Source organism: Boleophthalmus pectinirostris, unplaced genomic scaffold (assembly GCF_026225935.1).
Source record: "Boleophthalmus pectinirostris isolate CB_2022bp ecotype Guang Dong unplaced genomic scaffold, ASM2622593v1 HiC_scaffold_5, whole genome shotgun sequence".
Taxonomy (NCBI): domain Eukaryota; kingdom Metazoa; phylum Chordata; class Actinopteri; order Gobiiformes; family Gobiidae; genus Boleophthalmus; species Boleophthalmus pectinirostris.
The window spans coordinates 32,694,146-32,719,009 of record NW_026571404.1 but is presented as its reverse complement, the minus strand read 5'-3'; the positions used below and the strand labels follow the sequence as shown (position 1 = coordinate 32,719,009).

Below are 24,864 nucleotides of genomic sequence, written 5' to 3'. Positions count from 1 at the left end.
GTCCTGGTTTAGTCCTTGTTTTGAAAGAGAAAGTGTGAACCCACCCAAACACAAGAAGCATATAAACCTACTACAAAATGAGCACTTTAACCTGACTGACATTTTGACACTCTATTCAAGTAGAAGTACAAAGTATTGGTCCACGAAATTACTCAAGTAGGAGTTATCTATAAATAAGCATTTGGAAAACACATCTCATGAACACAGACAGGGTTTAAATGTATTGCTCCAAAATGATACTATCGACATCCATTCGAAATCCTAAGTGCTCCTTCATTTCTTTGAGCAGTCCATCCATTATTCAAGAGCTCTTTTATTTCAGCCTGACAACGCCGTTTGAGTGGCATATGTTATATACCTGCTTCAGTTGATTGAGGTTCTGAGCTTTATTGTGCAAAAATGTACATAGATATATTCTTCATATTTACGTGAAAAGTATTTTAGGAGTGGTTTCACTAGTGTACTTAGTGGAACACTGAGGAGTTTTGTATGTACATAGTTTATTACAGTATATATGTGTGTGTAGTATGCCTGGTATGTTGCATCAGAGTACTTTAAAGGTGCACTATGGGATTTAGTTCAGGTCGGTTTGAAGGTGCATTGTGTAATTTTTCTGGTGAAGGGTTTGTCAAAAGGTTTTTTTTCCATGGAGGTGTTCTTGCTTTGTCTGGAATGTTTCACAGTATGGTATTAAACTTTTCTATCGTCATGGAGACCAAACCAGACCAAGTTACAGATCAGATCTTGGAAAGGCAACCCCACTCACAGACAGAGACAGAGTGCCTGTTTTTCGCAGTATTTTTGAGCTATAAAACCACCTGTATACATGTCCACGAAGAAAAGCATTCGATGGACCCTCCAACAGAGAAGTTACACAATGCACGTGCACTGTGCAGTATTTCTGTTGGCGGGTTCGTCAGCTGCTTGCCCCCATGGAAATGTTATTGCTTTGTCTAGAATGTTCCACAGTATGAATCGGGTCCCCAACCTGTAGCTCGGGAGCTACCAGTAGCTCTCCGCCCCCTTCAAAGTGGCTCATCAAGGGATATCTGAATCCTTTACTTATTTAGCACAATACACAGGATTCAGTGTATTGTGCTAAATAAGTAAAATTTGAGTAATTGTACATATATCATTTTGATGCCTAACTATGCACTAAAAATAGATAATGTTTTATGTTTTATAGTCATGTTCCTCATCTAAGGCTTATATGTACTATGTAAATTTTGCCACCGCTAAAATGAGTAGCTCACTGGATTTTTGGTTTTGTGAAGGTAGCTCACTGGAGGAAAAAGGTTGGAGACCCCTGGTATAGATTAAACCTATCTATCTCAGGGGAGACAACTATAGGCTACATTACAGGTCAGATCTGTGGAGAGTCACTGCTTTTCACAGAGATAATTATTGTATTTTTGAGCAATAGAAACACTCATAATGAATAAATGCTAGATGAATATGTTTAATGTCATACCATGGAACATTCCCGACAAAGCAATAACATCTCTATGGAGAAAAGCATTTGACAGACCCTCCAGCAGAAGAGTTACACAATGCCCCTTTAAACTATAGGTTCACACATGCTACATCTGATTGACCTTGTGGCATCACCTGTTTGTTAAAGCTATAATGTGGAATAAGTAATCTCCAAATTAAAGTATCATAGTGCACCTTTAATCTGTGTGTATGTGTTGCCTGAGTGACTGTGTGAGGGAAAGAGTGAGTGAGTGGGCTTTCGGTGGATGCAGTCTGTTTGTGTATGCCCACTGTGCCAGCCTAACAACCAGCGGGCAGAGGAGCAATAACACTGAGGGGCAAAACACGCAGAGGAAATAAGGCTTGGGTAGCACTTGGCACCGGTCACCTTGGCATTGGACACCTTGGTTCTGGGCATGTTGGGTGCCAGGCTGGTGCCACTGGATGGGGCTCTGGGGGTTTGCGTGATGCAGAGGGTTACAGAGCTGTGCCCGCTGGTTTGTATAAGTGGTAACATGGTGCCACCACAAGTTTGCCAAACGGAGAGATTTCGCACTACCTGCTTTTGCCTTTTATTACTCCAGATCACTAAAATATGAACTCTGCAGAGATGACAAATGTAATGCAAATATAAGCACTTATTTGTGTTTGTAAAGAACTCTTGTTTCAACTATGAGTGGAAAAAATGCCTTAAAATTCATTTCACTTTTAGTATGATTTTTTAAGGGAATACATGTAGCTGTGTCTTACAATAGGCTAATGCAAAATACCTTTAAGGACGCTTATTATGCCGTTTTCTGATCTATGGTATAATGTTGTTTTCATCACAAACATACCTGGAGTTGTGTTTTCTCATTCACACAAGTTTAGGTTATTTTTTAAACAGAAAACACTCTTCCACCTTGTGATGTCATACAGAAGATGCTGCAGTGTGTTTTTAAACTCCAAACACCTTCATTAGAATCATTTGAAACATTTCAGTCCTAGAATTGTCAATCTCTAGCCAGGCTGGCGCCACCTAGTGTCCCCACTCCATTTCATTTCTCTCCTGCAACTAGTTCAGGAATCAGAATACAATAGATGGTTTGCAAGAACCCCAGATGTTGTAGACCACGTACCAGCCAATCAGCAAAGAGCTGTGAAGCCATGATGTCAAACTCAAGCGTCTGTCTGGGTCCCTTTTGTGGTACAGGACAACAGTAAACAAAGTGGTCGAGATGGATGTAGACGAAGCCAGACATTCTGTGTTGGCAACGATTCCTGAGATCGAGGATTTAAAGCCAGAACAAAGAGAATGTTTGGTGAATTTTATCAAGGGGAAAGACGTTACTGCCCTTCATTACTGTGGGATTTTGCACATTACATACGTCATGACCAAATAGCAGCGATTGGTTAAATGAAAAAAAGTATCCAGCTACCGTCGAGTGAACAAATTCTAATGTTGCCAGGTCAGATGGTTTCCACAAAGTGAAACCAGATGACGAATCAGGCTAGTCAATCTCTACTGAACAAGTACTATTTTGCACTAGATGTAGACAGACTAATAATAAAGAATTGCTCAAACGTGTGGAGGAAACAAAACAGCTCCAGGTATGTTTTTGATGACGTAACAACATTCTAACATGGCTTAAAGCTCACAAGACTCAATTTTGCGCAATATAGGACCTTTAATAAGAATCTGCTTGTTTGATTCCTTACTGTTGACAATCATTATACATGGATAGTTACTGCATAATTGGCACATTTGAGATCAACTCTTCTGTATTAGCTTTGTTCTTAGTCATGATTCACAGCAAAGTTTTACATGTTCACTTTTATAAAAACACATTTTCTATTGAAACAAAGTGTATATTTTTTACCTGTATCTTCAAATGATTGTAGGCTGAAGACCAAAAATTGTAATGTCAAATAAACTTCTATGAACACAATCGTCCAAATGCATTCAACTTATTTTCTAGACTTCCTTGCAGCTTTACGTGAGGGAAGTTGTGGCTTAGTGGTTTGTGTGTGCCAACAAACACAAAGGTTGGAAGTTCGCTTCTTGCTCCATTATATGTTCTTTTTCATTGCAAATAAAATGCATTCTTAAGTTGAGTGCACTCTCCTCTTCTGATCTGACCTGTAACTTGGCATGGTGCTGTCATCTGCTTGTCTCTTTAATACTACTACTACTACTGTGGAACTTTCCAGGCAAAATGGTCACATCCCCATGGAGACTAGCAGGTAGTGGACTCTACTATGACGTTACATGTTGTGCACATTTAAAAAGCCTATATTGCACTATTTTCCTCACCACAAATATACATATATAGAGTTGTGTTTTGTTTAATTCACACGTGTTTAACACACAAATCCTGCATTTTTCATTCTTCTCTCCAACAGAAAACACTCCTGGCACCTTGTGATGTGATGAGGTAATATAGGGAGTGCTCCATGATGTTTTTAAAGTACATACACCTTCAATAATTTGTATTATATCTGCCCTGGAATTGCTGATGTTTACAGAACAAAAGCTAAAATAGCTATTAACTTAAAAACTACCATTCCATGACATCACAAAGAAGAATAGAGCATTTTGGACTTTGAAGATGACTTAAAGCAGGATTACTCAAATATGTGAATGAAGCAAAACACAACTCTGGGTATATTTTTGAGGAGGTAACACCGTTATAACATGGCTTAGAGCGCACAAAAGTACAATATGGTCCACTTTAAGCTTGTGAAAAGTTGAGTGTGACTCGCTCCACAGCTCTCAGCAGCACTTCGGGGACAGTGCTGAGTGATTTCATCTGAATGTAACCATGACAAATGTAGTGTACAAGATGCCCTGGCCTATCTATCATATTAAAGGGCTCTGCGGGGGATACAGTAATACACTAGTGTTGAGGCAATGCAGGCTTAGGGACAGGCGTGTGATGGCAGGACACACACTAAAATTGGAGGGGAGTGGTGTTATGGTAAATTGTTACTCAATCTTGCTCCTGCTCCTGTCTATAGAGCTTTAGTCAGAGTGGTAAAATGATCCATGATGTGTCATTGTTCCCCTAACCCCATCCCCCATTTTGGCTCAGTGGGCCCTGTTTTGCTGTCCATGCATGATCCAATACTGCTTACTCACCACAATGTCCCAACAGTGTCCCCCCTGTTCTTGCGAGGAATATTCCGATCATTATAATCTCCTTGCCATTAATCAGAATTATGTTTATTCTACAGACGAGAGCGTACGTTGTTGGCTGAAGATCTTACATGAGTTAAAAATGAAGTACAGTAAGTTGTGTAACCTAATGATGCAATATGGGACATCTGTTTTTCATTGTTGGTTTCAAATTGTTTTGGAAGCGGGTGGAGATGTTGCAGAGTCAGCTTGTAGAACATGGTTTGTGAGGACAGTTAAATGCAAAATGAGGGTCCAAAAATGATGAATGGAGTTATCTGAGGAGAGGAAACCAGCTACTACAGTTAGTCTATAATAATCTTAGGGAAGAGACTTGGAAATATACACAACCATTTTCCGTTGGGGTTGTTAGCTGTCAACACACTCTTCCAACTCAGTCCTAACTATGCTCAAATTTTTAACATATATTTTTGTCATTGGGCTGTACTGACAAGAGAGCTCTACGGAACAGGGACTAAAATTCTAGACTTCATCCCACGCTTTTGTTGGTTTCTGTTCCAAGTTTAATTTCAGCTTTATTTGAAGGGACAATGTACAGAGACATTAAACTCATAAAAACCACAGATGTTTCACGCCAGATTAGAGCTAAATAGCTAGTTTCCATCTGCAGTCCCTGATTTACAGAAATAAATAATACGGTGCAATTATAGTCAACATCACTATCACGGTCACTATATTTTGAAACATTTTTTTGTTAAATCTGTAGTTAGTTAACTCTTTTGGGCTGGTGAGTTCATGAGTTCAAAACAGTTGCTGGAACACTCCTTCACACTCCTTGTACTATTATATTTTCTCAGATATTTGCCAGATCTTCTGTAATCTTTTCTAGACCATTTACTTATAAGGCATAGGATCTCCACAAGGCTGCGTTGTTTCTACCCTGCTTTTCTCCCTGTATACCAACTACTGCAACTCCAGCCCTGACTCCATTAAAGTCATCAAGTTCGCTGTGCTCATCTGATTGTGCTCATTTTGGATGGCAGACGGGGCTTGTTTTACTTTCACACTGCTGGGATACTGTCCTGAGGAAGTTGGACTGTCATTGCCTCCACTGGTAAGAAGACAGCATCAAGACCTGTATAAATCAGCTGACCGGACACGTCACAGCAACATCACATGACCACTCTGAGGAAGACCACTAGTGAGCAGTCGAAACTGTCAGGTATGAAAACAAACTCTAAAAAAAGAACCTAATAATATAAATTATTCGAAGACTAAATGAACCTCATTGGACTAACCTGGAAGACAGTGGAAATGGTGGTGGATTTCAGGAAAGTCACAGCTCCCTTACCAGTGGTGGGTTCAGACCAAACTGACTGAGGTATGAGTTCCAAAGGGGTACAAAGACAATATTCTTCCATTAAGTGTCATTTCTTGATCAGCTTAAAATAAGGGCACAAGCCTTTTAAAATAAGGTTGGAATACACCCTTTTGCACAACTGTAGACCCAGGCTTACCCCTTTGCCTCCCCTCACCCTGATGAACACCCCCATCACCATCCTGGACTCCTTCCTTTTCCTCTGTACCACCATCACCCAGGATCTCAAGAGGGCCCACCATCAAGAAGGCCCAGCAGATGGTGCTACACAACCAACACTGAGCCTGTCCTCACCTCCTTCATCACAGAGGGGTCACTGCAAGGAACAGACACAGACTGCAGTTGCTGAGGTGACCATCTCTCCAAGACCTATATGTGATTCAGCAATGGGGAAATGTGTTCAAATCAACTCTTAAGCTTTACTCATTGAACTCAACTTCACTTCATATAGGGCTATGACTTTTAAGATGGAGGAAGAGCAGCTCTACTCCAAGCTCCTCCTGAGTGACCATGCAAGCTTCCATCTCTTTCTCTGAAATTTGTTTTAACACAACACATTTTATTAAGTGTCGAACACAGCTTCTAGTAATTCAACCTTTGTCCAGTTCTTGCTTCTCACGCTGTCCATTTCAAATCTCATTAAAGTGAACAAATTACATTTTATATACGCCCATAACCATAAAATATAGGTCCACATATTCCAAACTATGACTCCTTACAATTTACTGCTCTGCTTAATTCTCTTTGAAGCCGGTGACCAGGCTCTCACTCTGCGCTGTGCTGTGGGTGCATGTCCGAACCGGGTGAAGTCACTTGTTAGCACTGGCAGTAGGACCCAAAGGTGGCACAGAGGGCATGGAGGGTGACACATACCCCCATAGCCACGCCGGTGCTGTAATTGCTTTGTGGTTAGTTCACATGGGGTGCGCTGGTGCCACTGAAAAGAGTTTGTGAGTGAATGCCAGGCAGTAAACAGTCCCCTACCACCGAAGCTGTCAGTCAGGGTGAAAAATGAGTCCTGGAGCTCCATACCTGTGTGATTACATTGGCTAATTACAGTGTGGAGCAGGGGTGGTTGAGCGAGACAGGCCTGCGGGGGCAGCGTAATTATATCTTCACAATTAATAGTTGGCTGTGACAGAGGAGGGTGCTGTTCTCTGACACCGCTAACAGTTTTAGCGTGGCGGAAAGCCTTTGAATGTGACATAATTACAAAGGCAAACATGATATACACAGATCATCATTATGTGTGCGCAGCTGAACTGTAAACCACACTTACTCCCGTTTGACAAGTTCATCTGGCACGTTAAGCTGTCTCTCTTAGCGCGGTGGCTAATCAGCACTAGCATGACTCATCAGATTTTCTATCAAGCGTTCTGGAGTGTGCTACCTTATTGTACATTATGCAATTATTTATATAACAATGATTTATGGCTCTCTTTAAATGCTTCAGAACATAATTGGTTACAGCTAGTATTTGTAAAATTCTTAAGAAGCTATTGGGTTGATAATGAAATGTCGACTAAAAAAACAAAAAAACTAGTAAGTCCAGTTGTAATTTTTGGTTTAACTCACTTACATTATCATATTTTTGGATATCTCAAAATTTGCATTCAATTAAGGTTTCACTTGTGAGGGCAAATGTAGCCTTTGATAGTAAAGACTGATTTTAACCACATTGCTTTACTCTTGTTTGTGGTTTTAGGCAGCTAGTCTTGTGGCTAACTAGCCTAGCCTCGAGTCACTCCAGTCTTCTGAACAGTGAAGGTGTGCAGTAATCAGACACACCCTTATGTTGTTGGGTACAGAGGCGGCGCTACCATTAGGCAACAGTAGGCGGCCACCTAGGACACCCGAACCTGGTGGGCCCCCCAATCAATTGCCCTCAGTGTCACTAATGGCAGAGGCCTCAGAGCAATTTGATTTTCTCTCAGTATGACATTAAATCAGCATGGTTTACTTTTAAACAAGAAAACACCATCAAAATAGCATCTGATTGAGAAATTTATTTTAACTGACAAAGCGTTCCCCCCTTTCACGTTAAAATTGACTAGTCATCTTATTTTGAACAGAATCATAGCATAATCATACTCATATCTAATGGATATAAACAAAAATGTAATTGTACTAGCAAACAAACAAACAAACAAACAAACAAACAAAAAACTTTCAACTCTGGTTATCTAGTAGGCAACCTAATTAATAAGAAAAGTTTCCAGTCCACCTTAATTCAAATAAAGATGTTCGTGTCTCATGAACAATGGGGAAACCAAACCAACCAAACAGTGCATTATAGTGAGGGCCCCAAACTCAAAGTCTCCTAGGGCCCCCAAACTGCTACCTCCATCACTGGTTGGGTATTACCTGTGTAGGAGTGCAGTGGTTTACAGCTTATATTTGTAAAGTCATTTGGACTTAAATCTGCATTACCCAACTTCTCTGTCAAAGCTGTTCTAAACCTGTGCTTGCCTGGTGGCACAATATAAACCTGCCATAAAGAGCAGGACCACCAGAGAAATGAGAAATTCAGGACCCAAGGCGCGTGTTCTCTCACACTAGAAGAAGTGGCATCTTGGCATCTTCTAGTCAGTCACTATGGTGACTGGTTATGTTTTCAGGATAACTTGGACAGGATTCAAGATGAGAGCTTGAATTTTGGGAATTGTCCTGAAATCTTGCATGAAATCCAGAATACACACTTCTTCAATTCTTTAGATGATGTGAGTCTGGTCACCGGTGAATCTCCTTGTTTTTAAATTGGTGTGATTGACAGATAGGTTTGTCAGTCAAGGACATGCCTTATCCATTTGCATCTGAAAAAATGAAGTAGGTAATTAAGTAAGTAGGTAAAAATTTTAATAAAGGAAAAACATAACCAATTTCTACAGAATCAATGAGCAAAGCACTAAACTAAATCATATTTTATTTGTAAATGATCTCCTCCAATGAGCTCCTTCATTTGTGTCACAAAAAATATGATTGCATGATCCCGTTTGATTGGACTTGAGACACCATGGAAGGTGTGGGGACCAGACAGATATTGGTCTGTATTAAAAATAAAAAAAAAATATCTCTCTGGATTTGTCAGGGTAGAACATTTTCAGGACATCTAATCACTCTAGTCATAGAGTTCGTAAGAGCTAGGAACAAGCTAGAAAGGCCTATATCTACCCCAGCTTTACCTGCTGGAGATCAGATCCAGTTTTAGAAAATATCCTAGAGTCACACATATTCTATTTATTTAACTTACAGGTTCATTGTGCCTACAATATGCCAATTATTTCAACTAAGGGTTGTGAGTGTATTTCAGTAACTTTAGGCCTCTCTGGGGGCTACAGACCTATTTAATATGTCTTGTTGTCTGCCTATGGGACATACACTGGTCACCTATTAGACAAATAAATATATGTAAAGAAAGAGACACGCACAGCTGTTCAATCTCCCAATGATTTACTGAAGATAAAGCACAAATAAAACCACTGCATATTCCTCTCTATTCTATTTTAAGGACTTTCAGCCCTTATGCAATACAACATGTTCTTGCATCTCCACATTTATGTCCTCTGTCCTGTCAGCTCACATCTGCCCTGCATTTCCAAAGCTCCTTCATATTTTCCACTTCCACTCTTCCATCCCTCCCTCTCTCCTCTCCTCTGCTCTGCTCCGAGAAGCTCCCAGGTCACGCTCGCGGTGTTTATGTAGCATTCTGCGTGCATGTGTGACAGCCAAACGGACAGGTGAAGGCCATCTCCGAGGTGGGTCCCATTGTAAACCGCTCAGTACGATAATGCTTTCCCCCGTGAAGGAGGAGGAGGAGGAGTGTGAAATAAGTAAAATCAAATTCCTCCAGCGCTTCATATCTCTGCCCTCCACAAATGAGATCCACATACCAGAGGCTTTTATTGACTTGTCAGAGCAGCCCGCTACAGAGCAAGCTCCAATCTGTACGCTGTGAGAGATTTTAGGTGGTGGAAATACTACATTTTGAAACATAATGTTGCCTGTAATCTTCCACAATATGGTATTACATTTATTTAAGATGCATTTATTCAATTATGGATGTTTTTATCGCTCAAAAATGCCTTTCAAAACTTGCATTCTGACTGTGAGTGGGGTCGACTCTTCACAGATCTCACCTGTAAATTGGCCTGTGGCATCTCTTGCTTACCTATGTGGCGAATGATAAGTTTACTGATAAAACATTGGAACACTGCAGGCAAAGCAATAACATCTCCATGCACATAATCAAGTAAGGAAAGTTATACAATGCACCTTTAAGTAAAAGTACAGATACCAGAGCGAAGAAATATTAGTAAAAGTGTTGCATGAAAAAGTCTATGCAAGTATTAAAGCACCCGTCTAATAAAGCTTCGAATATAGAGATTTTGATAAAGATTTGTGCTCAGAATCAACTGATTTTTTCTTAGCTGTTTTTATTTGTATATTTGTGTAAAAAAGTTGGGTAAAAAGTAGCTGTTAACTTGAAAACTAAGACTTCATGACATCACAAGATGGAACAGAGCATTTTGAGCTCTGAAGATGAAAACAGACTAATAAAAAAAAGGTGCACTGCTAAACTTTTTTGATGGCGCTATTAGTTTGCTAGCCAGGGTAGCGCCATCTAGTGGCGACTAGATCAGGAGTAAGAATGCACTAGATCAGGGGTGTCAAACTCATTTTGGTCTGGGGGCTGTATCCAACCTACTTTGATCCCAAAGGGGCCGGATCAGAAAACTCATGTCATATAAACCCCAAAAATAACAATAAGTTCAAATATTTCTGCAGAGAAACACAAATCTATTATCTTTTTAACTGATGAACTTTTTCTTTTACAAAATATTATAATATTACGAACAACCTGAAACTTTAAGAAAAATACAATTTCAACACAATGTTTTAACATGAACTTGTTTTACATTAAATTGTATAAATAGGAATAAGTACATTTTTCTTGGAAAATCCTGCACTTGGCGTCCACTTTTCTCATTTTGGAAATTTTGTTGATGAGGGTGTCACGGTCAACAGTCAAAACAATCGTACTTTAAGAGCGTTTGGAAAGAGACAAGTCTTCATTTGTGCTGCTCTGGTGGGAGGGGCCACGTACAGAGACGCTGGAGACGCTGCTGTGATAAACACCACAGAAAATTAACAATATTTTAATAAAAAAAATAGAATTAAAATATTTTAGTAAAAAATCAGTCGAGGGCCAGATTAAAGGTCTTGGAGGACCGGATCTGGCCCCCAGGCTGCATGTTTGACACCTGTGCACTAGATGGTTTGCAAAAATCCCGGACGTTGCAAACCGTACACCGGCCAATCAGTGAAGAGCTGAACCAATTCAAGTTGCAATAGCAGACTGCATACGCTATCTTCCTTTGGACTTTCTTTGTCAGATACAAACTTTGCAATTTTTATTGCACCTTTAATGTGCAAGTTCATCTCGCAGAAATGACAATGATCATTGACAGACATGTTCACTCTCTGCTGACACCTCTGAGCATTCCGGTGCATTACATACATCACGACCAAATAGCAGCGATTGGTTAAATAAAAAAGTACTTGCCTACTGTTGAGTGAACGAATTCTAATGCTGCGAGATCAGATGGTTTCCATGAAGTGAAATCAGCTGATGAATCAGGCTATTAGTTCGCCACCTGCTTGGCACCATGGAAGTGTTTTGCTTTGACTGAAATGTTCTCCAGTCTATCTCCATCTATAGGCCAAGTTACGGATTAAGGCTCAAAGTACTGTACTGTCTGAAACTTACAAAAATACAATAATTTAGGAGGTATTCATAAGTTTTGCTCATACTGAAAAAACAAAACAAGAATTCAATTTGTTAACCGCTGGATTAGAAAGATACACATCATCCTTACCTTTTAATCTCACTGTGTTCAGTGTTATCATTGCAATCAAATAATTTATAATCTCCCCACGTGCACATACGAGACTGCAGTGGACTATAAAAATGAGCCTTGAGGTCTTCCTCTTGCTCTGTCCCCCGCCCCGGTGTATGGGAGGGGGTGGTACTGTACTCGCTATGGTAGTAACAGATGCTACTGTTCTCCATGTCTCATAATGAGTTTAGCCCACTGGCACAAATACAGTTAGCTGCAGGACCGTTGGGGGCGAGCAGCTGCCTGGAGTTTTGATGCTAGCTCATATAAAAGCCTCTAATTAGGTTTGGTCCGTGCATTAAACATGTGTGTGTGTAGGTGTTACATTCCAATGGAGAGAGGCAAAAAATAAAAGAAGTGAAATGAGAAGAAAAAATATGACATTTTAAAGACTGTAATACATAAAGTGATACAATAGTAGTAAAATATATGCAAAAATGTTAATCCTTAATAAATATAGGTCTACTATGTCAACTTTTCACATTTAAGGTGCCGTATCTGATTTTGAATGTTTATATGAAAAACTAGTTAATTTTTAATGGTTTGCAGTGGTCAAAGTTCTTCTTCATTTACCTTATGCATTTTGAGCATCCTTGTTCACTGCTATGAGTTTATAAACAGATTCCACAATTTCACAAAAAAATCCATTACAAAGCCTTAAATTATTTTATGTTGAAGTAATGTAAATACTTTTAGAATATACATTTAGATATAAGTGTATTTAACATAAAATATAAAGATGTAACAAGTGACATATTTCTAAGGTCAACATTTTTTGAGTGTAAAATTCTAAATGCTACAAAAGATCTGCTAATAATTTGGAAATTCTGCATACAAAACATATTTTTCTTGGCCCTATTATGGATATAAATCTGATAATGCCCTTACGAGACCTCTGTGTACTGGCTCAGACTTCAAACTTTGGTGATGCACAAGGGAAATTATGACACAGCTCACAAGTAACAATTGAATTAATGAATGCATCACTGGCTTTATCAAATGGAAAAAAGAAAGACTAATTTGAGTTCAGTTTGTGCCAAATCAGCCAGCAGCATTTTTCCTATTTTGCTTTTGGTGCTTCCAGAACTGAGTCATCACGGTGATAGTTACGTTCAGATGATAGTTCCTTGGAGTTGTTAATTAAACTCCTATATTACACAGAACTGTTTCTTGTGAGCTTTAAACCATGTTATAATGTTGTTACCATGTCAAAAATCAAAGCTCAAAATGCTCTGTTCCAATTTGTGATGTCATGAATGGGTAGTTTTCAAGTTCTCAGGTACCTTTTACCTTTTGTTGAGCAGAGATTGGCAATTCCACAATTCCAGATTCTAGTGAAGGTGTATGTAACACAGTGGAGCACTTCCTGTATCACCACATGACATCACAAGGTGGAACAGAGTGTTTTCTGTTGGAGAAAAATATACCTGATTTGTATCAATGAAACAAACCTCAACTCCAAGTATGTTTTTGATGAGTAAACAACATTATTACGTAGATCAGAAAATAGCATAAAATGAGCCCTTTAAATTAGCCAGGTTGGTGCCAATTTCATTTCTCTCCAGCGACTAAGTCAGGAATTGGAATACACTAGACAGCTTGCAAGAACCCCGGAAGTTGTAGACCATGCACTGGCCAATCAGCGAAGAGTTGTGAAGCCGTGATGTCAAACTCAAGCGTCTGTCTGGGTCCCTTTTTGTGGTACAGCTCAACAGTAAACAAAGCAGTCGAGATGGATGTAGACGAAACCAGACATTCTATGTTGGCAACGATTCCCGAGATCGAGAATTTCAAGCCGGAACAAAGAGAATGTTTGGTGAATTTTATCAAAGGGAAAGAGGTTATTGCCCTTCTTCCTAGGGGATTTGGGAAAAGCTTAATATACAAGGTTAACCCCATTAGTGCTGCATTACATATGTCATGACCAAATAGCAACGACTGGTTAAATTAAAAAGTACCCGCTGATCATCGAGCGAATGAATCCTAATGCTGCGAGGTCAGATGGTTTCCACAAAGGGAAACTGGCTGATGACTCAGGCTACCTTTAAACTGCATACAAATTCAAAATAAATGTTTAGAAAATACAAAATAAACAAAAAAATCTTACAATATTCTAAAAAGTAGGCTTCTATAATGTAAAAAAAAAAAAACTATACACAAACACAAAAGCAACATAATCCATGCAAATGTCATTACCTCTGATAATCCAATGTATTCCAGGTGAAATGGACTGGTTTTCACAGGCATCATTAAAGAAAATATGTGAAATTCCAGATTTTTGGCTTGCGAGGATATGATCTGCACCAGGATCACAGTAGAATTCCAAATATGCCCCAGACTCCACCGCCAACCTGCCCTGTCCAGCTCCTGTGCTACTGATCTGTCTTATCTCTTTGCATATTGTCTCTTCCTCTCTAAAGAATAAACATTTGGAAAGAAATATAGATGAGACTCCAGGTGGAATTCAAGGCCTTGTGGAGTTTTAAGGTAAACTTTGAAGAAAAATATGCTGCAGATTCTCCAATAGCTGGTGTTTATAGTTCAAATATTCATGCCATGTTTGAGAAAGTGAAGCAGTTATGTTGCAAAATGATATAAATCCACTTATTTTCTTTTGGTTCGGGGTCTGTCGCCTTCTTGTTTCTATGGATATGTCATTGCTCTACCTGGAATGTCCCACAGTATGACATTAAACATTAAACATACTTCACATTTATTCAGTTACAGGTGGTTTTATTGTTTAAAAATACCTAAAAAAAACAGGCATTCTGACTGAAAGTGGTGTCACCTCTCCGCAGATCTGACCTGTAACTTGGCCTGGTTTGCTCTCCATGATGATAGGAAGTTTTAATGCCAAACAATCCAGACAAAGCAATGACATCTCCATGGAGAAAAGGACGGACCCTCCACCAGAAAATTTACACAATGCACCTTTAATGGAGTCTTTCAAAATTACAGTATGGAGGCAACTGAGTGAAGTAGAACATATTGTAATTCCAAAAGACAGGCAGTGACAGGAAGAATACAAAAATGCATTGAGTTACAGAATACTGAATACCTGAATTAAATTATGTAACATATTGTGATGCATGGACCTATCAGAGTACTGTATCTGAATACTTTGAATACTTTTACATCAAGTTGTATTATATTATAGTGTAAAGAACTTGACCTGGAATTAGAAACAGATTTAATTTTGTTGTTATGCAGTAATTTATGTCTAATTAGAGACAAAATCACACGTACACACACTGCAAGAGCTGTTTTCTTTTTTCTAACACTGTGCAGTTCAAGGCTAAAATTGGAGATGAAGTACCGTCTTGTATTCCTTTGATTTTAGACACAAGAGATTTTCTATATTCTGAACACAACCAAATGAAAAGGTAACTTCACAAAATACAATAATTGGTATAAAGAATACACATTTGCAGTACATGTATTCAGTTATTTCCCAACAGTGTAGACAGGATATCATCGAATGTGAAAAATCAATTACCATACATGTTTGGTTTAATGATTTGTATTTAATTATTCATATTATTATTTTTTTACTCGGCAATAACATCCAGAAATGTTAACCCTATGATTTCTTTTGTTTCTTTCTTTCTTTCTTTTGACAGGAAAGTAGAAGGTCTTTTTTTTTTTTTTTTTTTTTTTTTTTTTAAAGCTTTAAAATAGAGAAGCAAACAAACTTTAGACAACAATTTAGATAAAATTTATTGATCCACAAGGGAAATGATTTGGACAAAGTAGCTCACACATCACAATATAATATAATAACAAAGAATAAAAAATATAAATAGTTATAATAAATTCTAAATAAGTAGCAAAAATGGCAAGACACTGGTGTCAAATGAGGTATAATTATAGAAATGTATATGTACAAATAAAAAAGTAAACATATCTTTGCTATATATAAGAGGTTGTAAGGAGAAACAGTGCAAAGATGCAATACAGATAACAAGTCTTTATTTTTCTTAGTATAATTCCTTTCTTTTTGGTGCAGTAATAGTTTAAATTGCATATTGATCATGTATCAGTTAATCTTTGAAAATGTAAGTTATTATGGTTTGTGGTCCGGAATATAGAACATTCTAATGGGTCTAATATGGATAAAGCTAACTAAAAATATTAAATATAGTACGCCTACTCAGTGATTTTATTTAATTTTACTCTTATTCTATACCGATTTTATCACACTATTCTCTGATCAAATTAATGATTTAGTCCCACGTGTTCGCCCATTGAACCTGCCTCAGCTAAAGCCTGACATCTAGCGGACGGAGGGTATATGTGCAATTCTATTATTGACCAAAAGCCACACCCAGAGATGTCATGAATATTTTATGTATTGGAAATCTGAGAATTTCCCTTCATATGCATGTAATCTGCCATGTTTTATATTTTATCAGAAACGTGTCTTTAGTTATGATGAAAACTGCACCATATTGTAAAGAGTACTATAATGGTCAATCTTATTATTAGGCTATAACAGAATAAAATATGGTTCTGCAAATATAGGTTCTTATATACTGCAGATAGGACATAGCACCATACATGTGAAATCAGATCTCTTTAATATGCTGTTTTGTATGGGAAGACTCAAAGGGGAAGGGAGGGGCGGGAGCCAGGCTGCTGAAAACTGTGTCAAATACAGCCCCTTTTTTGTTACTAGGTCTGAAAGAGGGGTGGGGGCAGGAAAGCAACTAACACATGTACAATTCAACACAGAAAGACTGCTTTTATCCTCTACCATACAATATAATCTTATATCTTAGTAAGAAAATATTAACTACAAATCATGAATAAACTTATGGGGATTGGTTGATAGAAGAGAACTGAAAGGTTTTTGGCAGAAATGGCGGCAGATTATAGAGAATATGACTTACCCAATAGCCCTTCAATACAGAGATACAGTTTTTATGCTCTAAATCTGCTATGATAATAAAAAATCTTAAATGTTAGTAAGACAATATTAATTACAAATAATGAGTAGACTTGTAATCATCTATATATTATATGGGGATTGGTTGATTTAAGAGAAATTAAAGATTATTGATGGAAATTGTGGCAAATTATATATAAAAAAAATCTTATTAAAAATAATAAAAATCTTGTGAGATTTAGGCCGTTTAATATTGTTACCTAGTCAAAACCACACACACACATCCATTGTTGTGTTTTGTTTCATTCCCGCATGTTTGATCTTGGTTTACTAGTCTGGCTACATCTCCAAGGATCAAAATTGCTCTGATCCACCTGATCCAAAAATGTAATGAATGAATCGTATTATAGATTGTCTTCCTCATAGTAACTAAATATGACCTTGAAATATAAATGTTGTTAAAACGCTGCCAGTAAAACTAGAGTGTGTGTGCCTGCAAAGACAAAGCGAAGGCACCACATGTAGAGGCTCTCGTGGGTTCCTTGTGAATGAGTCTTGTCCTCATTTGTGCTGAACTGTTGCTAATAGTAACGTGAGTCATACTGCTCAGGAAATGAATGAATAACCCTGCGCTGTAATACTCCTTTGGTCCGACAGGTGGCGCAGTCTTCACGTGAATACCAGACCTGTCGGGTACCCTGCCCTTGAACTAGGCCTCTTTTGGAAACTGTTTACACAAGTGTTTACAACACTATTTATTATGTAAAGTGTCAAATGTATTATTGTTCAAGTGTATTCACCTGAGCTAATATAAAGTTATAAAACAGTTCACAAATGTGCCGAAAACAAAATGACAGCGGTGCATAAAGACTGTGCCGCAAATCTAAGCAGCACATCCCTGGTGTGTGAGCTTAAGTGTTTTCTGGTGACTTGAATAATAAGCCATGGAGCAGACAAAGGCTCCAGTGTGAGCGGCGGGACACAGCTCCATCCTTCCTGTGGGAGGTTTGAGATGCGCTGCGCACAGCCGTCCGCTAGCGACGCATCTTCCTGGCCTGCCCCCTCTCTCCCTCTCTCCCTCTCTCCCTCTCTCCCTCAGCCTCTGTCCTCCTCTGTCTGCGGCTAGCCTACCTGCGAGGAAGTGCCACAAGCCCGGGCGAAGCAGCGGTGTGTCGGCGGGCCTCGGGCGCTGATATGCGGCGGTAGAAGGCCGCTGTTCTGCGGTGTTTACAGGGGATGTAGACAGGGACACGGGCACCACTCGCCCCGACGGACCGCGCCGTGTCTGCTCTGCTCTGCCCAGCCCGCTGCATCGCTGAGCGGCCTGCGAAGCACACAAGATGTCCACCAGAACGCCATTGCCCACGGTGAACGAGCGGGACACCGAGAACGTGAGTACAGTTCGGATGACACCGGCGTGTCCGGACCGAGGGGAGGGACATGGATGTGCTGTAGCTAGCCTGTCTGTGGGAGCAGGTTTATGGAGGCTTTGAGCTCTGTGCTGCAGTGCTAGTCACCCGTGAGCCCGGGCTTATCTCCAGCCCGGCTCAAGCAGAGCATGGAGCCCGGTCACTCAGTGCACGGGCACGGCCCGGTGCGGTTCGGCCGCGCTGTCCCACTTTGTGCACAATACGGTTAGCGTTAACAACGCATTGCGTCACTATGCTGCCTTTAATGACACGCGCAGGACTGATTGTGCATTTAGTGGAATAAAGCCGCGCTCATGTTCGGCTCCAGAACACGGTGCAGCCGCGTATGGATCTATGGACGTGTTTTCTGGTCCGCAGTCAATATTCGGTGGGTGGGGGATGTTGCCCTACTTTCAATGGCAAAGTTGGTAGCATCGCAATGTGACATCCATCACCTATAGGGCTCTGTGGAAACTGCACTGGTCTGTTGTTCAGCGGGAGGAGGAGGTGTTATTCTCCTCTGCCTCCGCTCCCATGAATACTGCTCACGTTATTTACAACGGCCCCGAAAAGCTCCAAACAGCCCGGTCATTCACCGTGCAGAGGAATGTCTGTGTCCGTGAGAGAAGACACAGTCCCGCTCCTCTCCTCCTCTCCTCCGGGCTCCAGCCCCGGGCTCCGGGCGCACGGTGCAGCTGACAGGCTCTGACACATCTAGGTTTCCCTTGTTTTCTTGGAAACAAGACGAGGCACAGTCTGTGCGCGCTGCTCACGGTTAGATTGTGTTACACGCACTGCGAAGCCATGAGCTCTTTAATCAGACAGAGATTTGTACAATACACCTATGAAGCAGTGTTATTACAATGAACTCCTCTGTAATTAGGCTGTATCTGTGAACAGGGGTTATGTCAGCAGCAACATGATAGATATAAAGTCCACTCATTGTAAATATAAAAGGCCAGTGACGAGAGCAGTGTTAGAGTGCAGGCCTGATGTGAGTGTAAAACCCTGTAGTCTGTAGTGTTCCTGAGAGAGACAGACTACAGGTAAGTACAAAGCTGTGCTCAGCACATGGCTCTATCCCGCTGCCTATATTTGACTACTCAGGCCCCAGGGCCCATAGGCAGTGCTTCATTGCATAACGAGGTATTACTCAGAAAGACAGGCTTTTATTGCACTTTCTCCTTTTCCATGGGTCTGAGTCTGGTGGAGGGCAAATCTGTGTAGACATGTTTATGGCATATATGGTCCTCTTTTATTGTAAAGCTCAGATTTCAAACCTTTCTTTTTCATAGGCCCATCAGTAGTCACTTTAGATCAAGTGATCACATAATGAGTCAGTTACAGAGGTGCAGACAGGACATGCTTAATCAGGAGGAACAGACACAAGAGGGAGGGGGAATGAACAGTGTACTCACTGGATAAACTTGAGCTGGACTCCAGCAGGTAGATGCCATAATAGATTTAGAAGGGAAAATATTCTCTCTCTGTGTCTGTCTGTCTGTCTGTCTGTTTGTCTCTGTCTCTGTCTCTCTCCCTCTCCTGCTCTCTTTCTCTTGCTGTCCCTCCCTCTCCTTCACTCGCTCTCTCCCTCCTCACCGGTGTACAGGTTAGCGGCAGTGATGCTAGCCCTGCAGGGTGTAGCGTTTCCCCAGTGAAATGAGAGCACGCCGGCCTGGGTAACTAGACCAAGGCTTTATTCTGAGAGTGGGTGTGGTGCAGCAGCAAAGGATCATGGGATGTCTGACCCCCAAGTACACTACAGATACGTGCAACCCAGTCATGTTTTTAGCACTGGATTAGACCTGGGTAGACCAAGATGTAAATTAAACCCAGATAATTGATGGTTTAGTCTTAGTTTAGTTTAGGCCACTAAGTCCTATGAATTGTACTGGGTAGGCTTAATCATGCTTCAGGTTAGGGATGGGCACTGAAACAGCTCCAGTATTTGTATCGGGATATCGGTTTCAGAGTTCCTAGGTATCATTATCGAAATTTTGTTGTCAATTTAGCCGATATGTGGCACCGATATATATTTTCTGTGTTCCCATGTGTAGTGTTGTCATGGTGCTAAAATATTAATCTTGATTTTGATTTTGATACTTGGAATAGAGCCATTTCTGTTCTGCAAATGTGACTTTTTAGTATCGATACCTGCTCACTTGAATTTCAGTGTTAGTTTAATGGTGCACTGTGTAACTTTTATGGTGGAAGGTCATCATGGAAATGTTATTATTTTTGTCTGGAATGTCCCATGAAATTAGAAGTATCCATCTTGCATTTACTCAATAACATGGGTTTTTATTGACCTAAAAACTTGCATTTTTAAAGTGAGTGGGCTCACCTCTTCAGAGATCTGACATGAAACTTGGCCTCAACTTCTGTCAACTGCTGTCTCCATAGAGATAAACAAGTGTAATGCCATACTGTGGAACATTCCAGGCAGAACATACCATTTCCATGGAGAAAAGCAAAAAGTGAAAAGGTGCATTGTGTAACTTTTGTGTTGGAGGGTCCATCATCTGTTTCTCTCCGTGGAGATGTTATTGCTTTGTCTGGAATGTTTCACAGTGTGGCATTAAACCTTTTTATCTTCATGCAGACCAAGTTAGAGGTCAGATCTGTGGAGAGGCGGCCCCGCTCACAGTCAGAATGCTTGTTAATCTAGGTATTTTTGAGCTATAAAACCACCTGTAATTGAATAAATAAATGTAAGATAGAGCTGTTTAATGTCATACTGCGGAACATTCCAGGCAGAGCAATGACATATCTATAGAAAAAAGCAGGTGATGGAACCCCAACCAAAAAGTTACACAGTATCCACCTTTAAGCATCAATTAGTATCTAAGTTTCAGTACTTTTCAAAGCCCTACTCCTCTCTTCTGCAGTACATTTGTTCCAGACCTGGTTGACCTCTGCAGTTAGCCTCACGTAGCCTGTGCTAGCTTCCCCGTGCCCCCTCCCACCTTCTCCATAAGAGCTATTTTATTCTCAGCTCCGGTGACGTAGGCTGCACTTCTGAAGCTACAACAAGTGCCCTCTGCTCATCGTCACTTTCCCTCCGGGCACATAAATAAAGACCACTTACTTTCTTTTGTTATCTAATCTAGTCATGGGGCAGATAAGGTCTCTGGGTTAGGAGGTTAGGGTGTAGCAGAGGGAGGGAGGACACTCTTAAGTTTGTCATTGTTCTGGCCTTAGTTCTGACGGTACGTATTGGGCGATTATGTGTTCTAATGTGGAAAGTCCCAAGTGAATTTAAAACCAGAGTCATGGCCCTGAGCTGGTGATTCAGAAATTTTTCTCACCAAAACCAAATACTTCCTCGGCACAGTTTTGGCAGTGTTAACTAAAAAGAGTCAAAGGAGGACTAAACACATTGAAATGACTTGAATAAAGCTACATTTTAGAACAAAACTGATACTACTACTAAGAGATCTATACCGGACTAAAGGAGGTCTAGGGCTGGGCAGTGAATCAAATTTGTGTTTTTAATAAATGAGATGTTGAAAAATTGCAAAGTTGTAGAATTGACTGAAGGAGATTACATATCTATACAAATGTAATTGAAGGCAGTTTACAGTTTCTTAGAAAACAGGACATGGAACTTCCCCTGTTTAAAAGACTAGCCCCTGCTCTGACTTTGATTAAAATGGATTCAAATCATGACTGTCCAGTGTGTGCAAAAACAAAATGTATATAATTTTACCGTATTGTCCAGTAGGTTTAGCCATGGGAATGTCAGAAGTGTGTATGCTGTAAATTGAAATAAGGTATAAAAACAGAATTGAAACAGCCATTTACTAAGTCAAAGCAAGAACTAAACCAGGACTAAACCAGGACTAAACCAAGTCTAAACCAGGTCTAAACCAGGTCTAAACCAGGTCTAAACCAGGTCTAAACCAGGACTAAACCAGGACTAAACCAGGACTAAACCAGGTCTAAACCAGGACTAAACCAGGTCTAAACGAGGTCTAAACCAGGACTAAACCAGGACTAAACCAAGTCTAAACAGGACTAAACCAGGTCTAAGCCAGGTCTAAACAGGTCTAAACCAGGACTAAACCAGGTCTAAACCAGGTCTAAACCAGGACTAAACCAGGACTAAACCAGGACTAAACCAGGACTAAACCAGGTCTAAACCAGGACTAAACCAGGACTAAACCAGGACTAAACCAGGTCTAAACCAGGTCTAAACTAGGTCTAAACCAGGTCTAAACCAGGTCTAAACCAGGTCTAAACCAGGTATAAACCAGGTCTAAACCAGGTCTATGCTTGGTCATAACAAGGCCTAAACCAAGTCTAAACCAAGCCTAAACCAGGTATAAACCAGGTCTAAACCAGGTCTATGCTTGGTCATAACAAGGCCTAAACCAAGTCTAAACCAAGCCTAAACCAGGTCTAAATCAGGACTAAACAATGTCACATTTATATGGCCAGTATAAATCAGATAACTGCTTAACTAACCCAACCCAATTAGATCAAACTTTTGGTGTCCACAAAATCAGGATCAACAAAAGCATAAATTAATTAGCAGAGTGTCTGAAGTATTTGGAAAACAAAGTGCAATGACTTTTAACTCTTTCAGTCTTTAGCATTTTCATTTTGGTTTTTGTCACAGTAGTTTGCCCTTTTTATATAATTTCCTTGTCAAAACTTGCACATGTGTGAACGATCAGAAAGAAATCTGATTACGCACATCAGATGTAACTGATCACATGACATTTCAATAATTATATAACTCCAGAAGAATCATGATCAGATAATATCGGATAATGATAATGATCAGATTATAGTGTGCATGTAATTGTAAAGATAGCCACTGAGTCAAAACCAGAATCAAAGTAGAGCTAAACCAAGAACAGGTCAACCAATCCAAGTCTTAACATGCAGGATTAAAGTAGGTCTACATATGGCCTAAAGACAGAACTATATAAGCTGTTAACACTAAACTAATACTAAACCATCCGTGGTCTTATGAAAGCATGTGTCTACCTGACTAAATTAAATAAAGGAGTAATTATACTGAAGACTCCTGTACCAGCAGTGGGGCCGGACCACACTTTGAGAAGCACTCGTCTATAAGCTTTATTTTATGTCTGTCTCCTTGTCTTGGCACATCCGCTCCACTGCACCACTCTGCTGCACTGGTGCTAAATGCAGTGAAAAGTGAACAGATTTATAGCTAGCGTCATAAGAACAGCGCTGCTTAATAAAATGTCAGTTTATCATACACAGGCAACATACACTGTAAAAAAGAAAACCTCAGTTGCTTCTGTTAATTCATCATTCAATCATTTATACTGTAGTAAATAAATGGTGCTGTTAAGTTTGCATGTATATAAAAATAAATAAAATAAATAAATACTTTTGCAGTGCTTTCTGGAAGTGCCGCTTCTCAAGAGTCCAAATTGCAGCACAAGACCTTTTCTCATCCATTTTTAACACAATTTGAAATGTATATAAAATGGAGAAAGTACTCAAACTTAGACTTAAACTTCATTGAGCCACAAAGGGAATTATTTGGACACAGTAGCTCACACATCACAATATATTAACAAACAGCTAAAATGCAAGTGGTTATAATAAATTAAAAATAAGTTGCAAAAGTAGCAAGAGACTGGTGTCAAACGAGGCATAAACTGAATAACTAGTTCTAAAAGCTAGAAATGTGATGTTGTATTGAATCCTGTTTTTGTCTCTCTCTTCAGCATTCGTCGGTGGATGGCTTTGCGGAGCCCCCGGCCCCGCCCTCTAAGTCTGCGAGTCGCCACAGTCTCCCACGCTGTCGTAACTCTTTCACCTCGACCGAGGAGCACCCCCACATCGGAAACTACCGCCTCCTCAAGACCATCGGCAAAGGAAACTTTGCCAAAGTCAAGCTGGCCAGGCATGTCCTCACCGGGAGAGAGGTGAGAGGGACTTTGTTTTTGTTTTTGTGAAGGTTGTAATAGGAATGGAATTTTTGAAAACCGCATCAAACTTGGCCTATCCTATTCAAGTTAAAGGTACACTATGGCTTCTTTTACATTGGCAGGTTCGCTTGGGGGCACTGATGTCAACCAAACATAACAAATGATTTCTTAAATAATAAATCAATTCTACATTGTATCTCAATTATATTCATAATTCTAAAGCTGATCTCAGACGTAAATTCCAAGTTTGTGCTGCTGTGAGACATGGCTAAAGCATAAAAACAAAACAACTTCCAGTTTATTGTCAGCTTTTTCTGCATTTATTTCACTTTTCTAAGCCTTTACACCACATTTGAACCTCTCTTTATGGGAAATATGATGATGGTTTATCACAAGATCAAGTCAGCATTTAGTGTTTCTTTTTTTTGTTGTAACCACGTCTGGAGCTTTACTGTACGCCGGCATCAAGACATATTTTGAGCATGAATATTTCCTGTGATTGAATAAATGCAGCCTACAGATTTTAACGGCATACCATAAAACAATAATATCTCCATAGAGACCTTTTAAAACAAGTATTAGCTCTGTTAGCCATTTAGCACCCTCAGTATATTCTAACTTGTGAAAATCTGTGGTATTTCTGCATTGCTTCACTCATTTCCTCCTGCACTTTCTCTTTACAATTTGTTTTTCAATACCTGAAATTGCTTCCTTTGTTTTGCTGGGTTTCAGATGACATCACAACATTCTACTGGCCCATATTACTTAATACAAAATTAATGTTTTTTGTTG

The 24,864-nt window shown here is 39.8% G+C and overlaps 1 protein-coding gene across 1 annotated transcript in view; it reads left to right on the top strand.

The window, feature by feature from the left end:
- The first annotated feature begins 17,816 nt into the window (after positions 1 to 17,816).
- Positions 17,817 to 24,864, top strand: part of mark1 (MAP/microtubule affinity-regulating kinase 1) — a 113,366-nt gene continuing 106,318 nt past the window's right edge. Inside the window, exons 1-2 of the mRNA XM_055162451.1 lie at positions 17,817 to 18,139; positions 23,869 to 24,069. Of these exons, the coding sequence (XP_055018426.1) occupies positions 18,089 to 18,139; positions 23,869 to 24,069 (252 nt within the window). The 5' untranslated portion in view covers positions 17,817 to 18,088. The remainder of the gene's footprint in view (positions 18,140 to 23,868; positions 24,070 to 24,864) is intronic.